At 56.3% G+C, this 19,431-nt stretch overlaps 1 protein-coding gene across 4 annotated transcripts; it reads left to right on the forward strand.

The window, feature by feature from the left end:
- Positions 1 to 8,957: 8,957 nt before the first annotated feature.
- Positions 8,958 to 19,244, forward strand: GPAT2 (glycerol-3-phosphate acyltransferase 2, mitochondrial). 4 transcript variants are annotated; one of them, XM_057558416.1, is made up of 21 exons: positions 8,958 to 9,014; positions 9,149 to 9,262; positions 9,966 to 10,039; positions 10,417 to 10,521; positions 10,756 to 10,884; positions 13,299 to 13,398; positions 13,797 to 13,930; positions 14,242 to 14,341; positions 14,442 to 14,654; positions 14,995 to 15,114; positions 15,282 to 15,364; positions 15,704 to 15,822; positions 16,477 to 16,547; positions 16,637 to 16,877; positions 16,966 to 17,114; positions 17,296 to 17,373; positions 17,899 to 18,030; positions 18,112 to 18,232; positions 18,329 to 18,394; positions 18,633 to 18,688; positions 19,034 to 19,244. In XM_057558416.1, exons 1-21 carry the CDS (start codon positions 8,961 to 8,963, stop codon positions 19,148 to 19,150), a joined length of 2,376 nt encoding a protein of 791 aa, XP_057414399.1. In that variant the 5' UTR covers positions 8,958 to 8,960; the 3' UTR covers positions 19,151 to 19,244. The 4 variants fall into 4 exon arrangements, with proteins under 4 accessions (XP_057414399.1, XP_057414396.1, XP_057414397.1 ...); XM_057558413.1 differs by lacking the exon at positions 19,034 to 19,244 and having other exon boundaries at positions 8,961 to 9,014; positions 16,619 to 16,877; positions 17,899 to 18,020; positions 18,633 to 18,792; XM_057558414.1 differs by lacking the exons at positions 17,899 to 18,030; positions 18,112 to 18,232; positions 19,034 to 19,244 and having other exon boundaries at positions 8,961 to 9,014; positions 18,633 to 18,792.
- The last annotated feature ends 187 nt before the right edge of the window (positions 19,245 to 19,431 follow it).

A 19,431-nucleotide genomic window follows, 5' to 3' on the forward strand; every position in this document is an offset into this window, starting at 1 on the left:
ATTTTCTTGGTATTTCCCTCATTGTTGCAAGATGGCTGCCAAAGCTCCAAACATCACATTCTCATTTAATGGCAAACAAAACTGGAAAGAAGGGAGGACAGAGGAGAGAAAAGGGGAGGAGGCTTTCTATATAGAAGACAATCTCCAAGAAGGATCCCAGCAGAGTCCTCCTTCTCCTTGCCTGGGAGTAGGTCACATGGTTACCCCTAGTTGCAGTGGAGGCTGCCCAGGCAAGTAGTTAACAAAGGGCAGAAGTGCTCCACAACAATTTCCAGTCATGATCCGTTCCCTGGCTGGGCACATTGCCACCAAGCCAAATCAGAGTCGTGTCGGCAAGGCATGAGGAGAGAATGCCTGCGAGTGGGGGACCGAGGGGGCACCTGACTTGTCCAGGGTCAGACAATGACTGGTGGAGAAAACAGGACTAGAACTCCAGTCTCCTCTCCACAACTCCAGTCTCCTCTCCACTGGTCTCTGAGTGGGAAAAACCTCTGTGTTCTGGTGCAGCAGATGCTGCTAGAGTATTAGAATTCTGTGCTATTGGGGGAGTCCATGTAAGCCAGTCATGATTTTCCTGTGCCCTCTGCTGGAGACTGACCAAGAATGGGTGTGTGATGCCATTCTGGTCAGTGAGCTATGACAGAAAAACTGCTTATGGGGATTCTGGGGAAAGTTCCCTTACTCTTAAAAAGACATATCCAGGAAGAGGTGTCCCCTCCTCGGTGCTATCCCCTGCTGGATGTGATGGCTAGAACTATGGCAGCCCTCTTGTGATAATGAGGGAAGCTGATTTGAGAACAGAGCTGGCCCACTGAGGCAGGCAGCATGAAAGGTGCAAGAGGCTTGGGTCTCTGTTGATGCCACTGCAGCGCTGAGCTGAGCAGCGTCAGGCTGTCCTACCTTGGGGCTTCTTTGCACAGGAGGCCCATCTCTCTTATTGTTTAAGCCCCTTCTAGGTGAGCCTTCTGTTCCTTGCAGCTGAAAGCATTCTAACTAATCCACCCGTTTGCCTCTGCTCCATGTCCTGCTCCAGAGGCAGGCGCAGACCAGCACCAGGCAGCCGCTACCCGTTCTTTGCCCACACATCTGGAGCTCAGCCTAGTGCGTCTAGCTGTTCAGTACATAACCACACTGCCCACCACAGCCAGAAGGAGGTTGAGAACTGCATTCAAAACCCCAGGCAGTGGGCAGGAGTGGTTTGGGGAGAGGTGTTATGGGGGCTGCATAAAAGAAGGTCATTCCTGACCTTCAGAACCCCACCATGGCCCTGTCCAGCCCAGCCTGGCCCCCAGTGACTCTGAAGACAATGCCAGCAGTCACCTTCCAGCTGCTCCTGGGCGGGGTGGGGCAGAAAGGTTGGTGGTTAAGTGCTGGAGAATTCCCAGGCCCTGGGGCTGGCCCAGAATTGGTTTTTGTTGCGGGAGTGTGACCATTCTGTCCCCGCAGCTTGCCTGGTACAGGATGAATACAGGCCAGTTAAGTACTTTTCTGGCAACTGATTATATAGATTTGCTTCCACGTGGACTCTCTTGCAATGACCCAGGACCCCACGAGGGCCCTCCCCCAGCCATTTGTGTTGAAACACAGCATGCTAGCCTCTTTGCTCTCTAGGAAAGGGACTCTTTGGCAGGAAGAAGGGCCTAGAGAGAGGTATTTCTTGAGGAACTTTCTTTCTTGGAGGAAATGCTAGAGGGCCCTAATGTCACCGCTCCCCCATGCCACCCACCACCAGCTGCCAAGTGAAGCCTGCAAATTGCGGATTTGATCATACCTCCCCCCGTGCAGGACTCTGATGGTGCCTGCTGCCCTGGCATTGCCGGGCAGCAGGGAACTTCACATTCTGCTGGTGCAGCTTCACGTTGCTGGGCTTGTTGCTTGTGCCAGTCCCCATGCCATGATCCCCTTACCGACCCAGACAGTTGTGCCACCCCGGTGTGGCCATCAGAGTCATACGGATTGGTTCAGGCATGGGCATATGTGACTCTTTCTGGGCCAAAGAGCGTCAGTCCTGGGGATTCTGTGGGAAACTCTGGGAGAGGGATGCCCACACCTCTAGGTTTGTCAGATGGAGAGTATACAGCTGGCACTGCCGGGGACCATCTTTGTCCCCCAAGGGGCTCAGCCTAAGAATGAAACCAGCCCAGAGGGAAGCAGATAGGAAAAGCTTTAAGGGACATCCTGATGACATTATTGCAGCACCTGAGTGCATCTATGCCTGAAAGCTACCTCTGGACTTTTCAGTTACTTGTGTCAAGAAATTCCCTTTGTTCAAAGAAAACAAAAAGCAAAAAACGATTTGAGCTGGGCTTTTGGGCATTCACATGAAAAGTCATTCATTATGGGACTTCCCTGGTGGTCCAGCACCAGGGTAAGACTCAGTGCTCCCAATGCAGGGGGCCCAGGTTCAATCCCTGGTCGGGGAACTAGATCCCGCATGCATGCCACAACTAAGAAGCCTGCGTGCCACAACTAAGACCCCATGCAGCCAAAATAAAATAAATAAATAAATAAATAAATAAATAAATAAATAAATATATTTAAAAAAGTCATTCATTATGAAGAGAAAGGCAGGACGCCCTATCAGGCAGGATTAATTCCTCCTTTACTGCTCTCCATATGCGGCTCTCACAGCACTTACCCACTTGGGTAGCATTGGCTGTTTCTTTCTCCGCCTGCCAAACTGAACCGTCCCTCTTGCAGGAGTGGACATTGCTGCCGCCTCAGCTGCCATTGGACCTCAGGTGCAGCTCATTATACTCTCAAGTTGAGTTAAATTCCTTGGCACATTTATTTTCATCTTTGGTCCACATAAAACCCCTCTCTTGTTTTATTTATTCTCTTTTAGCTCTGTATCTCTCCTCATTCCCTTCCTCTGCACAGGATACATGCGAATGGATCTCCCCCCCCCCCCACCCCGCACTGTATACATTCTTGCAAAATGGCTACTGTCTTTACGTGGTTTTTAATTTACACAAATGGTAATGTTTTGGTTCTTGCAAAATGGCTACTGTCTTTACGTGGTTTTTAATTTACGCAAATGGTAATGTTTTGGTTCTTGCAAAATGGCTACTGTCTTTACGTGGTTTTTAATTTACGCAAATGGTAATGTTTTGGTTCTTGCAAAATGGCTACTGTCTTTAGGTGGTTTTGAATTTATGCAAATGGTAATGTTTTGGTTCTCATGTTGTTTCTTACTTTTTAAACTCAGCATTGTTTACTCATCCATGTTGCTACGTGTGCATTTAATCTCTTCTAGTTGCTGCATAACTCTCCACGCTGTGAATCATGCCCACTTTCCTTTCCCTTCTCCCCAAAGTGGGCACCTAGGTTGCCTCCAACAGCCTTTGCCCCACCCCTCCACGGCCAGAACTCTGCAGTGAACATCGTGAGATGCATGCTTATGGGTCTGCGTCAACTTCTTTTGCATCTACACCTGGAAATGAAATTGCAGGTTGTAGGCGAGGTGGACTATTGACTAAAATACCTCCACAGTGGCCTCTTCAGTCTACCCTGACCAACATCCCCACATCTCCATCCAACACAACCACTTGACTTTATCCAGCTAAATTTGACCTATCTATAGATTGTGTTAGTTCTCTGCTGCTGTGTAACAAGTTACCACAAACTTAGTGGCTTAAAATAACATACATCTTTAAAATATTTATTTATTTATTTTTGGCTGCTTTGGGCCTTCGCTGCCGTGCGCAGGCTTTCTCTAGCTGCGGTGAGCGGGGGCTACTCTTCGTTGCGGTGCACGGGCTTCTCATTGCGGTGACTTCTCTTGTTGCGGAGCACGGGCTCTAGGCCCATGGGCTTCAGTAGTTGTGGCACATGAGCTCAGTAGCTGTGGCGCACGGGCTTCGTTGCTCCACGGCATGTGGGATCTTCCTGGACCAGGGCTTGAACCCGTGTCCCCTGCATTGGCAGGCAGATTCCTAAGCACTGCGCCACCAGGGAAGTCCCCACATTGATTCTTTAATCCACCATCTGAGTAACCACCTTGTATGGGATAACATCATTTTTCTCTATAAAGTGAGTCAGAGTTTTCCCAATAATAACAACTCTTTCCCCACTGGCTTGTGATGCACCTCCTATCACATACTAAGCTCCCCTATAACCAGAGATCCAACTCTGAACTCTCCATGCTGTCCCAGCAGGTTGTCTATTCTTTCATTAACGCCATATTGTTTTTTTGTTTATTTTTAAAACGACATCATTGTCGTATACCTGAATATCTATGGGAGTGAGTTTCCTGCCCACCCCCATTTCATGTAGGCATCTATAGACCTTTATTTCTCCTCACAGATTTCAGAGTAAGTTTACATAGCTGGAATTGTTATTGAGATTACAGTGAAGTTTAGATTAATTGAGGGAGAACTGACATCGTCATATATTGGGCCACCCCTGCCAAGAGCGTGAGATGACTACTTGGGGAGTGTCTACACCCCCAATTTGTGCCCATCCAGCAATTAGCAGGAACTAGATAGTTTGATAAATCAATGCTATGGAGGAAATCTCCAAGGGGGAAGGAAGAGAGGGCCTGGAATGTTCCTTAGCACCAACTCCCTCTATTCAGCCAAGTCAGGCAAGAGGGAGGACACACCCTGCTGAGCCCTAGAGAGAGGGGCCAGAGCCCCTCTGCCCAGATGAATGCCAGCCTAAGTTCTCTTTTCCAGATGACGTACAGAAGGAAAGCCCATCTAATTCAGGGAACACTGGCCCCCAACCACAGGGCGGGCCTCTGTCCCTCTGGGCCCAGGGACCCAGTTGCGTGTGTCAGGACATTCTGGGTGATTCGGTCTGGCCTGAGCCCAGGGTGGGGCTCCCGAGGTCCAGTTCAGGTAGGGCCAAGCTCCAGTGAGTTTCTCTGTTTCCCCCGAGGTCTGGTCAGCCAGTCAGTCTGCACGGCAGCCGGCCGGCAGGTCCTGCTGCATGGCAGCTCCATGTTTTCTGCGCACCGTTTGATGAGCACACTGAATTCTCAGTATCCCAACCAAGATGCAGGTCTGAGAGATGTGCTTCTTTTTAAATGTCCAAACTGCAGCCAACAACACAAACAAAACACATTTCTTCCAAAGAAGCAACAGGACTGAGGACAGAAACTCTGCTAGATGACAGACCTGGTGTCTGCCATCACAATCCGTGCAACTTTCAAGTCTGAAGCATCTGTCTGGGGCTACTTCTGAGCGTTAAGTCTCCCTAAGAAGGAATGGTGGGGGCCTACAGGCAGCTGTGAAACTCAACTGCCTACACAGACAGCGTTCCCAGAACAAAGGCGCCTCAGGTCAATGCAAGTCTGCACTCTTAGGAGGCAACTTACTTCTAATTAAAGGTGGTCTTGGGTTTTTTGGTTTTGTTTTGTTTTTTTTTTTGTTTTTCCAGATTCTGAAGCTGAAGTGTACCCTGATACAAAAGAAGGGTAAGATGGGGGACAAAATGGATTCTGAAAATGCTAAAAGGACATTGCAACCTGGGTTAAAGTGAACAGACAGAAACATATAGCCTGCGTAGATAGACACAAAACGGCACAAAGAAAGTAGAGGAATGGCCACACCCTGGAGGGGAAGGATGAGGGCAGTCAGATCAGGGCTGGCGAGTCAGAGAGTAGGTGGGGGTGTGAACCCAGCCAGGCTCCGATGTGGCTTTGCTCAGTGTCACAGTGTTCTGAAACTGTGGGATTCTCTGGCTGTCATTACATGGAGGGCAGTGTAAGAACAAAGCACAATCATCCCCTCCTTCATTTATTCTGTAAGCCTGGCCTACTACTTGCTGGTCCCCTGCTGTGTGTTGGGAACAATCAAAACATGAATGAACCTATACAGTCCTCGTTCACCTGAAGTTAGGGCGGAGACAGGAGTCGGGTATTAATCAAGTAACCACACGAATAAGCACACTGGTCACAGGGCCAGCTGAAACTCGGGGCACCTCGTGACTGCATTAAGTTCCTGACTGTGGTCTAGGGTTCTAATCAACAAACGAAATGACGCAGAGGAGGCCTGACTTGTTTTTCACGAAACAAAACTGGCTTCTGGTGATCTCTTTTCGAAGTGTCCCCAGCTCGGGATTTTGCGAGAGCCTACACTCCAACTTGGCAGCACATGTACCCTGGGAACCTCTTTCATTAGAACCTGGCGGCCCACGCGTCCTTATCCTTCGGGTACCCCAGGTCTCGCGGACGCCTCCAGGGGTCCCCACGCACCTGCGGGGGGGGGGTCCACCTGGGAAGGCGAGCAGCACACGGCTTGGGACTCACTGAGGCGCCACGGTCACTCACGCTGCCCCCAACCCCGCCCACACAGGCAGCCCCGCCTGTCCGCAGCCAAGGCCGCGTGGCCACGCAGCGTGCGGCGCTGCAGCACGCCAGGGGCGGGGCTTTGGGCCCAGTGCGCGTCCCAATTGGCTCTCAGAGCTGCCTTTCAGACGGCGCGCAGAGGCCGCCCGCCGGCACTTTTCGGCTGCTGCTTTGGCGGGAGTCGGCGGCTGGTGTGAGGTGAGACCCGCTGGGATCGCTCCAGTACTGGGCCGGGTCGCACCAGGCCCAGGACCACCCAGGGGCCTTCCCGCTTCGGGCGCCGACTCGGAGGGCCTCTCTGGGGCTTGGCAAGGGTTGGACGGAGCGCCGGCCCTGTAGGGCTCGCTGTGCAGGTGAACCCCACTGTGGGGTCCGTGGCCTGAGGGGCAGCCCCTCAGAGAGCCCTGCTGTGCGTGGTCCTTGGCCTCTCGTCACCCTGGACCCAGGGCCGGTGCGGCAGACGCCCTTTCTTCCGTCTCGGGGCAGCTCAGGGAACGCTCGCTGTGGGTCTGTGAGGGCCCCGAGTTCTGAGTCCCCCCCGCCCCCGCCCCCAGGTGCGGGCCGAGGGGTGAAGAGGCCATGTTCAAGCCGTGGTTCTTTGTAGGGAACAGACATCCCAGATAGGGGAAGGGGTTTGGATGTGATTCTTTGGTCAAGCTCAGATGCGCACAGGTGCCAGGCGTTAGGTGTGATTGACGCGGCGGCACACGGGAGGGCATGTGCTGCGGGGCCAAAGGGACATGGGGACAGTGGCGCTTGGCTCCGGCCATTAGAGGCCCTGTGAGGTGCATGCCAGAGACGTCAGGTCTCAGGGGTATTTTAACAACAGCCGCTGGAGACCCCGGTTTTGTTTTGTTTTGTTTTGTTTTTTAAATAAGCTCTCTAGTTTTGAATGTTGAGGTTAATTCGTCGCGTTTTAGAATATTGCAGGGCCAAAGAAAATACATCTGTGAATTGCATTTGGCCCTCAGGCAGCCAGTTTGGTGCCTCTGCTGTAGATGTCCTGCAGGGAGGGGCGTCCAGGCAGGAGCTACAGACTGACAGAGAGATCCCCATTTGGGGGGGCTTGGGTGCTAGAAAGATCTATCCCAGAACTGACCTCTGGATTATGAGCTGAGTAGTTGACTTGGTTGGCGACTGGCAGTTACTCCTTGCCTTGTCTTTTAGGTTTAGCACGGATCTAGTGGGGTTAGGTTTGAGAGTAGGGTTGTTCTGAGGCTGGGGAGCAGACATCCTCCTTGCAAAGCCGGCAGGACTCCTCAGATTGCAGCCTGGGCTTGGGGACTCCCTGTGCCAAGTGTCTGTGACTGGGGCTGTGAGAACATTTTCAAAGGAGGAAGTGCATTTGGGATGAGGCTACCAGAGCCGTGCACTGGGGAATTGTGATCCTGGTACTGCTTTGGCCTCATGGTTCTAGACTGCTGACTGGGGAGAGGAGGAGAGACCCAGAGGAACTCTGGGAGAGGAAGTTACAGTCAGTCATCTAGCATTTCCTGGGTCCCTCCTCTGGACAGGGCAAGCCGCTGGGCGTACAGAGATGAGTCAGTTGCAGCTCTTGCCCTCAGGATACTTTCAGATGATGTGGGGAAATGAAGTCTCAGCCCTGGAGAAGGCTTCTTGCCCGGCAAGCTTGGGCTGGGGGAACCAAGGAAGAGAGGAGAAATCTAGAAGGTGATGCAGAGGCATCACGGACTTAGAGCCATGGGCAGAATTTGGGGAAGTGGTAGGGAAGGGAGAAGGCACTCCTAGGTAGGTATGTGCCCTGTAGTGGAGTTAGGGATAACGTAAATAACTGAATCAGCCTACCCATCAGGGACGTGGTGAGAGATCAGGGTAGAAGGGTTTTTAGGGCCCAATTTCTGGGCTGGGAGGGGTTCAGTGCTGTCCTATGGAAGATAGATGTTATATTGTGGTAGGAAGGAGGAGGCTGAGGAGATACCAAGTGGGGTCTTCTCTGGAGAGTGCTATGTAAGAGGATACCAGCTGTGGAAAAGTCTGTCTTATCCCCAGCCAGGAGACCATTCCTTGGGAACAGGTCCGTGTGGCATCTCTCTGTGTTCTGACCCCCCACCTGTCCCCCATCTAGTACCCCAGGCCCACATTACTGTAATGATTCAGTGGATAAAGGGCTGTCTTCTGGTGCCGAGGGGAAGACCATCTGAGCAGGACCTGGTGGTCTCGTGACAGTGGTCCTGTTCCTCTTTGGCAGTCTCACGCCTCCTTCCTGCCAGGCCAGCCTTGTTCCTTCCCTGTGCACAGAAAGGGTCTGAGTCTCTAGTACAGGCCCATCTGTGCCGTGAGATGGCAGGGTGGGTGTGGATGGTGAGACAAACAATCTCCTTCATGTTAGCCTGAGGGAGCCCTGATCTGAACACTCTGAGACCTTTTGAGGATAGTTGGCTCCTTGGTGGGACCAGTCGGATGTTGGGGGGGAGAGCTTTGATCTGAGCCAGCCCCCAGATTCCAGCCCTGGTTCTCACCACTGCCGGCCTGGGTGTTGTCTGTCTGTCCTGGGGTGGCGGGGTGGGGCTCACTCCAGGAACCCCTGGTTGTGGCCCGGATTCCAGTACCTCCTCCATCCTTCTTCCTCTCCCCAGGTCAGGTTCCTCTGGAGAGAGAGAGAGGCAGAGGTGGCTGGTTCCCAGATGTTATAGACCCCGTGGACACCATGTTGGAAGCCAGACTCCAAACCCAGCAGAGAAGCAGCCAGAATGGTCGGGAGGTAGTGTAGCCTTTCCCATTCCCAGAACACCCTCTGCCCTCCCACCTCCCGTCCTGTGCCCCTCACTCCTGGAGCCTCCCTCCCTCTGCCAAGGACATTGAGTCCTCTCATCTCTCCCTGTGGCCCTTTTCCAGACCAGCCTGTGGTCCTCAGGTTTTGGGATGAAGCTGGAGGCTGTCACCCCATTCTTGGGGAAGTACCGCCCCTTTGTGGGTCGCTGCTGCCAGACCTGCACCCCCAAGAGCTGGGTGAGTGATGGTAGAGCCAGGCCCTACCTTGTGAAGCTTGGTTCTGGGAGCCATGGCTCCCGCGGCTTTGGGAAGCAGCTTCCTTTATGTCTCCCAACCTCAGCCCTCCCCTGCACCAGCCTCTGCTGTCTTTCACGGAATGGGCGCACTAGTATTGGTTGGTTGTTGGTCTGGGGCTGGCTCCTGGCTCCCAGGCCTGGGAGAGTTGGGTGGGGAAGTGTAAAGGGGCTTGAGAGGAGGCGTAGAGCGTGGCCAGAGGGCTGGGGTCTGACTATGCCTGCATGAGTCCTGTTGTTCAGTTTTAGGGACACTGCCCACTCAGAGTCAGTGAGCACTCAGCACATGCTTGTGTGTCCGTGCCACGTGCTGGTGCTGATGGGACCCAGGGTTCTGGTGGGGATTTAGGCTACATGTTCTCTGCTGTTGATGAGAGAACTTCTCAGAGACTTTAATACACTGTTCTCCAAGAGGGTGATCCTACAGAGGATGCAGCCCTTCCATTTTGACCATGGAACCCTCTTTCCTAAGTGAGCTTCAGGATCTGGGGTCAAACATCTTTTGGGAACTGCTGTGCTATAATCCTGTCTCCTGGTAAACTCGATAGTCCGTCAGGCAAAGACCACAGAAGACAGAGCAGGGGCTTTCCTTTGCCGGTTTGCAAAGGCCCCCCCAAGGACATGCTGTCCCTGCCCTTCTTGGGCAGGAGTCCCTCTTCCACAGAAGCATAATGGATCTAGGCTTCTGCAATGTGATCCTGGTGAAGGAGGAGAACACCAGGTAGTCAGAGCTGGGGGTGGGGCAGGGTGGTGGGCAGGGCCCTTGGGTGCAGGGCTGCTGGGGCCCTGCTTTGTGGTATCATTTTCTTCCTTCCTCTGCTCCCAACCCACAGGTGGGGACAGGCAGGCTTGGAGCTTTCCTGCAGTTCCTTCTGTGAGCTTTCAGGCCCTGAACCTGTACCCTGCTCGCTGGGGAGAGGGTAGGAATAGGCCACAGACGGGCAGGTGCTTCCTCTTCCTGCTCCATGATAAGCCAAACTCAGGTGTTCCCAGTCCCTGGGGCTAGGGTGATCCCTTCCTGATGGAATGCCCTCTGTGGGCCCTCGTCAGGGGCGGGCCCTCTGACAGATCTACCCCCTGCTCGGGGGCTGTGCCCAGGTTTCGGGGCTGGCTGGTTCGGAGGCTCTGCTATTTCTTGTGGTCACTGGAGCAGCACATACCCCCCTGCCAGGATGCCCCACAGAAGATCGTGGAAAGCGCTGGGTGAGGAGGCAGGGACTGGGGTCTGGCTGGAACTTCTGGGATCCTTGAAGGGATGACAAAGGCTGTAGGCAGGGCTGATTGAAAGGGCTGGTTTCTAGAGTGTTAGCTTGGTCTGGGGCCCTTCCTTAAAGATGGCGGGTGAAGACTGGAGGCTGTGCCCTGGGGCTTCTGTGGGGCTGAGGGAAGTGAACTTAGGCCTGCTCCAGCCTGACACCACTGCCTCCCACACCACAGGGTTCAGAATGTCATCCCTGGGAGGGCCCCAGGAGGGGCTGGGGCAGGCCAGGTGCCCAGCCACGTGAAGAGAGATATACAGCGCATCTTGGGCCACATGCAGGCCCCACCCCGCCCCGTTCTGATCAGGTAACTCTGTGCTGAAGGGTGCTTTGGGCTGGGGCCTCTGCCCTTTGGGAGAGAGCATTGGCTGGGCTTGGGTAAAGACTAGACTCCCCTCCTGGGGAGCTGGGTGGTAAATTTACCAGTCTGAGTAAGCCCCTGATCTGGACACTGTGAGACCTTTTGAAGACAGCTGCCTTCTTAGTGGGACCAGTTGGATAAGGGGGAGGGGCTTTGATCTGAGCCAGCCCCCAGGTTCCAGCCCACGTTCTCACCACTGCTGGCCTGGTGGTGTGTATCTATCCTGGGGGTTGGGGCTTGGGGGTCACCTCAGGAGCCCCTGGTTGAGACCTAGACTCCAGTATCTCCTCTATCCTTCCACCTTTCCCCAGGTCAGGTTCCTGTGGAGAGAGACAGGAGGTGGCTGGTTCCTCCATCTTACAGGCTCTCCTCTTCCCTCCCACATTTATCCTGCTGTCACTACCTGCTCCCTCATCTGTCCTGCACAGGTGTGAGCTCCTTAGATGCAGGGCACTCTTCTGGGGAAATGGAGGGATGCTCGGGTTAGAGTGAGGAGAGATGCACACGCCTGCAAGAAGGACAGAACAAGGGCTAGGACTGAGAATACCTGCAGGGGAGGAAGGGACTTGTAAGCCAGGGACAAAAGGGGGAAAGGAGCCAGGCTTGGGGAGGTGAGGATGTGAGGGAACAGTTCTACCAGAGGGAAGAGCATGAGCTATGGCTGCAGGAAAGGGCCAGGTTTGCTCAAGTAGCTGATGTGGTCGGAAGCTGGCAAGTGAGGGAGAGAGTTGTTGGAGACAAAACTGAGAGGTAGAAGGGACCAGATATGCAGGGCCATGCAAGAAGTTTGGATTTGACTTCCAAGTGCAGTGAAAACCAATGGAAAGGTTTTAAGCAGAAAATGACAACAAGATTAATTGAGGTCAAGAGTAGAGAACAGGTCATCTGGGGAAGCTGTTTTGTTAGTCCAGGTGAGACGTAATGATGGGGGATGGGTGTGACAGTAGAACTTGGGAAGACAGATGGAGAGACCAGTATGAAATTATCAGGACTCGCTGATGGATTGGAGGGTTGCAGTGGGAGCAGTGAGGGCGGAAGGGGAAGCTGCAGGAGAGCTGGGTTTCTGGCTGAGCACCTGGTGGTGTGGTTGGAGGGGAGGGGGCAGGCTTGGGGAGGAGCGAGTTTGGCCCACAAAAGGTGTTTTGGACATAAAGAGTTTCTGATACCTGACATGCTGGTGGAGACACTGAGGCAGCTGCTTATATATATATGAGTCTGGAGCTCAGAAGAGAGGTTGGGGCCAGGAACATGTATTTGCAGAGCTTTAGCACATAGATGATGCTTCAAGCCGGGGGATGCGTGAGTCATTGAGGGAAGGAGGGCACAGGGCTGCACATGTCGGGCTCGGCTGTGTTGAAAGTGCTAAGAGGTCAACTGAGCAAGGACAGGAAGTAGAGGTTGTTGGTGACCTACGACCAGCCCTCCATGTGACAATTCTTTGGCTTTTTCGAGACTTCCAGTCCCTTGACCTGAGCACCTTTACACCAGCCATCAGCCCCCCTCCTGTCTTTCCTGCCCTCCAGGCCTAGCTTCGATTCCAGGGCTCCTTGTGACGAAAGTGCCCTTGTGAAGGAGTCACTGGGCACAACCCGGCTGTGTTTGAACCCAGCTGCCTGCCTTCTCTGCACCTAAGCAGCCAAATGTCACCAGAGAAACACACACTGGGTGGACCTGTTTCCTTTATAAGTGTGATTCTCAGAGGGGCACACTGCACTCTCCAAGGCTCCAGTCTAGACTGCTCCTTCTCTAACTTACCCACTGTTGACCAACCGCCTCATGCTTCATGGAGAAATAGAAGCCATCAGATGAGGACATGCTGTGTGTCCCGCACATCTCCATGCTGCCTGCGTCTACGCTTCTGTCCTCATCTAAAGCCAGTCCCCACATTGGGCCTCTGGACAACCCCTCCCCAGAGATTTTGCCCCTTCAGTTATCCCCTTTCCTTCTTGTATCACTAACTCCTCCCTTTTTAGTTCACTTTTCCCAGCAGTTTGCAGAGACAAGGCCGGGTTATGCCTGGAGAGAGTCTTGGTTCTGTGGTCTCCTTTGGGGTAAATGGAGGCAGGGAGATGCTCGGAGGCTGATAGGAGGCAGCTGCGCCATGAGGTTGTGTTGGGAGACGGCAGCACTTGCCGGCGCGGGCTCTGCTGTGAGGCCCGCCTGCTAGTCCCAGCACCGCACTTAGCTTTCTCTCTCACCCAGCAGCTTCTGTGACCTCTCTGAACCTCACTTTCCTCTTCTGTAAAGTGGGGACAGTAGTAGTGCCCACTGTAGAGGAGTTCTGGCCGGCCCTCTGGGCTGCTGTGGGCTGCCTCGTGGGCCGCGCCCTGCCATGCCTAAGACTGGGCGCTGCTCTCCAGGCTGTTCAGCTGGGCACTGCTGCGGATCCTGAACTGCTTCTTCCTGAACGTACAGCTGCACAAGGGCCAGATGAAGATGGTCCACAAGGCCGCCCAGGCAGTAAGGCCCACCCTCCATTGGGACGGGGATGGGATGGCGGGGACAGAGGAGCAGAGGCTAGGCCAAGCCCTGAGTCGGGACCAGCCCCATCAGCTGGTGGGAAAAATCCAGTGCTCTTTGACGACCTTCTCTTTGTGTCTCACGGTCCTGCTCCCACGAGACTTCCTCTAACGGCTTTTCATCATGGTCTTAACAACCATTACGTCAATGCATTACCTTAAAAGCTGTTGACAGAGCTCCTCTGCTTTTGGGAGATGTGCTCAGAGGAAGAATGCTCAGCTGAACCCTCCCTCCCTCCCTCTGGGGCTGCCCTGGGTCTGGAGGCGCTAGGTTTCGGCTCCCTGCATCTTCAGGGTGGGGGGCGGATTGGCACTTCCCTTTGGCTCTCCCTGGAGCAGGGCTCGCCGCTCGTCCTCCTCTCTACCCACAAGTCACTCCTGGATGGGATCCTATTGCCCTTTGTGCTGCTCTCCCAGGGCCTGGGCGTGCTCCGTGTGGCTTGGGATCCCCGCACCTGTTCCCCCATCCTCAGGTAAAAGTCTTGTGCCCTTAGACATACAAGGGAGAGGTCCCCAGGCCGGGACAGGGGTGTGTGGGGATGTCAGGCGGTATTCTGGCAGCAGCTCCCTGGAGGCCCTCTTCCTGGCCCCTCTGCTCTCAACTTTGTGCCACCCCAGCCTCTGGGGCTCAGATGGAGGGTCAGCTGTGGGCTCTAGGGCCATGCCTGGCCTCAGAGTGTTCAGGCAGGACCCCGGCTGGCCCTGTGTGGACCAAGGCTCTCACTAGCCTCCTGCTTGGTCCCATCTCCTGAGCGCCTTCCCTCATCTGCCCTGTGCCCCCCAGAGCTCTGCTGAAGAAACTTGGGGGACTTTTCCTGCCCCCCGAGGCCAGCCTCTCCCTGGACAGCTCTGAGGGGGTCCTTGCAAGGGCTGTAGTCCATGCGGTGAGTGCTGTGCCCAGTGGTTGTTTATGGGGCCAGGCCAGGGTACGGGGGCCTGTTGCCGTTCTGGCTTTGACACCTGCCTCCCCCCACCCACTTCCAGGCTGTGGAGCAGCTGCTGGTCAGCGGGCAGCCCCTGCTCATCTTCCTGGAGGAGCCCCCTGGGGCTCAGGGGCCTCGGCTGTCAGCCCTGGGTCAGACCTGGCTGGGACTGGTGGTGCAGGTGGTCCAGGTGGGCGTCGTCCCAGATGCTATGCTGGTGCCAGTGGCCATCTCCTACGACCTGGTTCCAGATGCACCCCGTGACACATACCACGTGAGCCCCTCCTGCCCTGGGTACCCAAGTGGACACCGTCTCCAGAGAGGAGGCACAATATTGTGTCTGTGGCTGAGTTCCCCTCAGGGCTTGGCTAAGGGGGGAGTGCAAAGGAATTTCAGCCCTACGGTCGTTATCCTGTGGCACCTGCTAAGGCTGTTACAGTCATCCTCTCATTTCATACTCAAAAGACCTTGCTAGGGAGGGATTTCTCCTGTTTCACAGGTGAGAAAATGAGCTTGGAGAGGTCATGGTCATATACCAGTTTGGGCCCAAGTTGAATTTGAGCAGAAAGCGTGCCCCAGGCAAGCCGGCTCCCCTAGCCCCTTTCTCCCTGCAGGCCTCGGCCCCACTGGGGCTGTGGACCGGAGCTCTGGCTGTCCTGCGGAGCCTGCGAGGCTGGGGCTGCAGCCGCCGAGCCTGCGTCCGTGTGCATCTGGCCCAGCCCTTCTCCCTGCACGTATGGACCCCATTGGGCAAGGCTGGGAGTACCTGGGGTCTGTCTAGGGCTTCTGGCGGCCTGGCCCTCAAGGCCACTTCAGGGATAGCATTACCTACTTCAGATGGGCTGTATGCAGGTGTCCTGGTGGGCCAGGGCAGACCACCTAAGAGCCTTGTCCTGGGCAGGAATACATCATCAACGCCAGAAGCTGCTGGGGCAGCAGGCAGACCCTGGAGCAGCTGCTGCAGCCCATCGTGCTGGGCCAATGGTAAGGGCAGAGGAAGATGAGGGTCTCAGGGGCAAGGCAGGCAGCTCTTAGGCCCTGGCTTGTGAGCTGGCACCCTGTCCCCCCAGAACCACAAACACAGCACCAGCTCCAGCCTTCCCCCACCAAATAACTTTGGGTCATCTCAAACCATGCCAGGCACCCCTCCTTGCCTGTAAGTTGAGTGCGGGTTACGGCACACAGGCCTGGAAAGGACTAGGGTTACACAAGCCACCTCCTTCGGGGATGGGAAACACCCTCACCTTTGAGAAAGCTCTGGGCTCCCCCATGATTGTTTTTAGGTTTGGTCCCTTCATCTTGTGATCTGTGTCTCTATCCCAGTACCGTCGTCCCCGACACTGAGAAGGAGCAGGAGTGGACCCCAGTAACTGGGCCCCTTCTGGCCCTCAAGGAGGAGGACCAGCTGTTGGTCAGGAGGCTGAGCCGTCACGTCCTGAATGGTGAGGGGAACCTCGGTCTGGCCTTTGAGGGAGGCTCCTGAACACTGTTCTCAGAGTTGGCCACTCGTCAGGGCCCTCCTTTCCAGGTGGGTTTCTGTACCTGCCCCCTCTTGCATGGCCCACTTGGGACATGTGAAGAAGAGTGGAACACCTTCCCCTGCCCCTGAGGAGGGGGTCAGTCAGGGAGAACGTGATGGGGCCACTAAGTGAGAGCACACAGGCGGCCGCCCAGCCTGGCCTCAGGTGCATCACTTCACTCTCTTGAGATGACATCAGCTGAACTGAACAGTGTATGTAAGGGACGTAACAGTGCTTGGCACAGAGGGGGCTCTTAACAGCACTGTTATCACCATCTTCTCAAATGTCCCTTCTGTGGCAGAGACTGTGGGTTGGTGGGTAGTAGACTTGCAAGAGGCAGGGAAGGTCCCTGAGCTCCCAGCCTGGCTCTCAGCATGTATTTGATACATGCCACTTCTCCACTGGGGAGGGTGGCACCCGAAGACCAAGCCTTCCCAGGGGTGGAGTCGTATGGGGGTGTGTACGTGGCTGCTGCCGGGGAGGTGTGTGCTTGACTGGGAAGGCTTGCCTGGTGACGGAGGGCCCGGGCTGCCGGGCCTCCGCCCCTGAGCGGCATCCCCGCACCCCTGGCCCTAGCCAGCACGGCGAGCTCGGCGGTGATGAGCACGGCCATCATGGCAACGCTGCTGCTGTTCAAGCACCAGAAGGTAGGGCACGGCGGGGTGGGGGCCTGGGGGAGGAGGCGTGGCCCTCCACTGAGCCCCTCACTGCCCACCAGGGCGTGTGCCTGTCGCAGCTCCTGGGGGAGTTCTCCTGGCTGACAGAGGAGACGCTGCTGCGTGGCTTTGACGTGGGCTTCTCAGGGCAGCTGCAGTGCCTGGTGCAGCACGCGCTGAGCCTGCTGCGGCCGCACGTGGCCCTGCTGCGCGTCCAGCAGGGGGACTTGCTGGTGGTTCTGCGGCCCGGCCCAGGCCTCACGCACCTGGCACACCTGAGCTCTGAGCTGCTGCCCGCCTTCCTGAGCGAGGCCGTGGGTGGTGAGTCCCTAGGGCCTGGGATGGGTGGGATGTGTGTAGGGGTGAGGGGAATGGCTTCCTTCCTCACGTCCGGCCCCTCCTCCCCCAGCCTGTGCCGTGCGGGCGCTGCTGGCAGGCAGGGTGCCGCCTGAGGGACCCTGGGAGCTGCAGGGCATCGAGCTGCTGAGCCAGAACCAGCTGTACCACCAGATCCTGCTGCTGATGCACTTGCTGCCGCAGGACCTGCTGCTGCTGCAGGTCAGGCCTCTCCCACCAGCCCAGCTCGGTCCTGGGCCTCCCCTTCTTGGCTGTAGGAGGGGGCCCACGCTTGCCCGAGCCCTGACCCTAAGATGTCCTGCGGCAGTAGGTCTGGTCTCTGTCTCTGGCCGGGCCCCTGCCTGGCTCTCCTGAGGCCACACGGATGCCTCTTTCTCCCCAGCCCTGCCAGTCTTCCTACTGCTATTGTCAGGAGGTGCTGGACCGCCTCATCCAGTGTGGGCTCCTAGTTGCCGAGGAGGTAGGAAGGGCAGCTGGAGACAAAGCCCCTGCCTGGGTCTGGCCTCCTTCAGCCTCCCCCGGAGTGACAGCGGCCCGGGCTCCTCCTCTGGCATGTGTGTGTGTGTGTGGGGTGGGGGGGGGGGGGGTGCGTGCGTACAGCCCCTGGCCTAGCAGAGAGAGAAGCCTGGTCCCCACCTCGCCACTCTCCGCCCTGGGACTTGTCAGACCACGTCTGCCCTGGGCCCGTGTGTAGCTATAGTGACAGGATTGGACAAATGCACCTGAGGTTTTCTGCATAAGCCCCGCCCTCCACCTTTCTTGTCCACACGGGCTGTGGCCCTTGAGGGTGGGTGCTCACTTCCTCTCACCCCACAAGTTGGCTCCACAGCTGTGATGGTCTGGCGTGGCCTGGGGCATCCTCCTGGGCTCCCCAGGTCTGCGTGTGCTGGTTTCACCTCCCTGGCTGGCCATGCGCCCAGTCTGGGGGCCTCGGGGCTGAACCTTGGCCAGCCTGACAGTGACCAATGGCTCCCACGGCCCTCAGACCCCAGGCTCCCGGCCAGCCTGTGACACCGGGCGGCAGCGTCTGAGCGCGAAACTGCTGTGGAAACCAAGTGGGGACTTTACCGACAGTGACAGCGACGACTTCGAGGAGGCTGAGGGCCGGTACTTCAGGGTGCGCTGGGAGAAGCCATCAGGGGAGGGGGCTGTAGGGAGGCAGCGGGAGCTGCCCTCACCCTGGCCTGTCCCCCTCCAGCTCAGCCAGCAGTCCCGCTGCCCTGACTTCTTCCTCTTCCTCTGCCGCCTGCTCAGCCCGCTGCTCAAGGCTTTTGCGCAGGCTGCCACCTTCCTCCACCAGGGCCAGCTGCCAGACACTGGTGAGGCCCGCGCGGCCGTCCTGAGGAGAAGCTGAGCGCTCAGGGTGGGAGCCCTGCTGCGTGGGGCCCCAGGCCTCAGACCTCTCTCTCCCACAGAGTCGGGCTACGCAGAGCAGCTGTTCCGGTTCTTAGAGGCCACTGCCCAGGAGGAAGGGTTCTTCGGTGAGTGAGTCCCGAGCAGCCAGCCCAGGCCCTGGGAGGCGGGGAAGTTTTGCTGGTGGCTGCCGCCCCCTAGTGGGCAGCGAAAGCCCAACTCCAGGAAGGCCGGCTGAGGAGTCCAGAGAGGGCCTTTGGGTCCAGCTTGAGCCCTAATCTTCGGTTGTCCCTTCCTTAGACAAGAGCAGGAGAGGAGCTGGGCCCTGGGGCTCCCTTCCGTAGCCTTCACTTCTCTTTCCTCCAGAGTGTGTGGACCCAAATCTCGCCATCAGTGCCGTCTGGACCTTCAGAGACCTGGGGGTGAGAGGGGCCGGTCTCTCTGCCCTCCTGTCCCCCTGCCTCCCACTCCCATACCCTGAAAGAGCTGCTCAGGGGAGCCTAGCTGTACCCACCCTGGGATTTACCCAGGGTCTCCCACGAATAGGTGTGGTGACAGTAGTTGGAGCAGGTAGGACAGTTTTCCTGCCCCTCTCAGTCTCCCAAACCCCTGGCTCATTCTGCTCCCGGGTGGGGCCCTGGGGGTTTTGAGAGGCAGCGTTTGCCCTCAAACACTGAGGCTTAAGGGGCCACAGGTCTCACTGCAGTTTTCCAGGGGAGGGGCCCAGCCCCCGTGGTGAGCGCTCAGAGCCCTTCTGTGTGGCCCAGGTGCTGCAGCAGACGCCCAGCCCTGCAGGCCCCATGCTCCACCTGTCCCGCACCTTTGCCAGCGGGGACAATCAGGAAAAGCTGGAATGGTTCATCCAGCAGTTCATCTGTGGCTAAAACTACGAGGAGGAGCCGGTGTTGAGACCTCCCAGCCCCAGAACACAACTGCCCTGGAGCCAGCAGGCTGGACTGGGAGGGGCTGCAAACCCTGAGCTGGACTATAAAATCTTTGAGGTCTGACCATCCCTTGCCATCTCTTGCTTTCTGCATCCTTCGGTGTGATAAACGAGAGGACTGGATGAGTCCTCTTTTCCCAAGCTCAGCAGTGTCTGTCTTTTTGGTGTGATTGTGTGTATTTGCTCTTTCCTTCCCCACTGTGTGAGAATGCCCTATCTCAC

This window comes from Balaenoptera acutorostrata, chromosome 12 (assembly GCF_949987535.1).
Source record: "Balaenoptera acutorostrata chromosome 12, mBalAcu1.1, whole genome shotgun sequence".
Taxonomy (NCBI): Eukaryota; Metazoa; Chordata; class Mammalia; order Artiodactyla; family Balaenopteridae; genus Balaenoptera; species Balaenoptera acutorostrata.

Bases quoted from the DNA above. Each gene is read 5' to 3' on its own strand.
- GPAT2 (XM_057558416.1), top strand. From the start codon at position 8,961: ATGTTGGAAGCCAGACTCCAAACCCAGCAGAGAAGCAGCCAGAATGGT. The intron at 9,015-9,148 runs GTAGTGTAGCCT...GCCCTTTTCCAG, and splicing joins GCAGCCAGAATGGTCGGGAG to ACCAGCCTGTGGTCCTCAGG. The intron at 18,031-18,111 runs GTGCGCTGGGAG...GTCCCCCTCCAG, and splicing joins CTGAGGGCCGGTACTTCAGG to CTCAGCCAGCAGTCCCGCTG.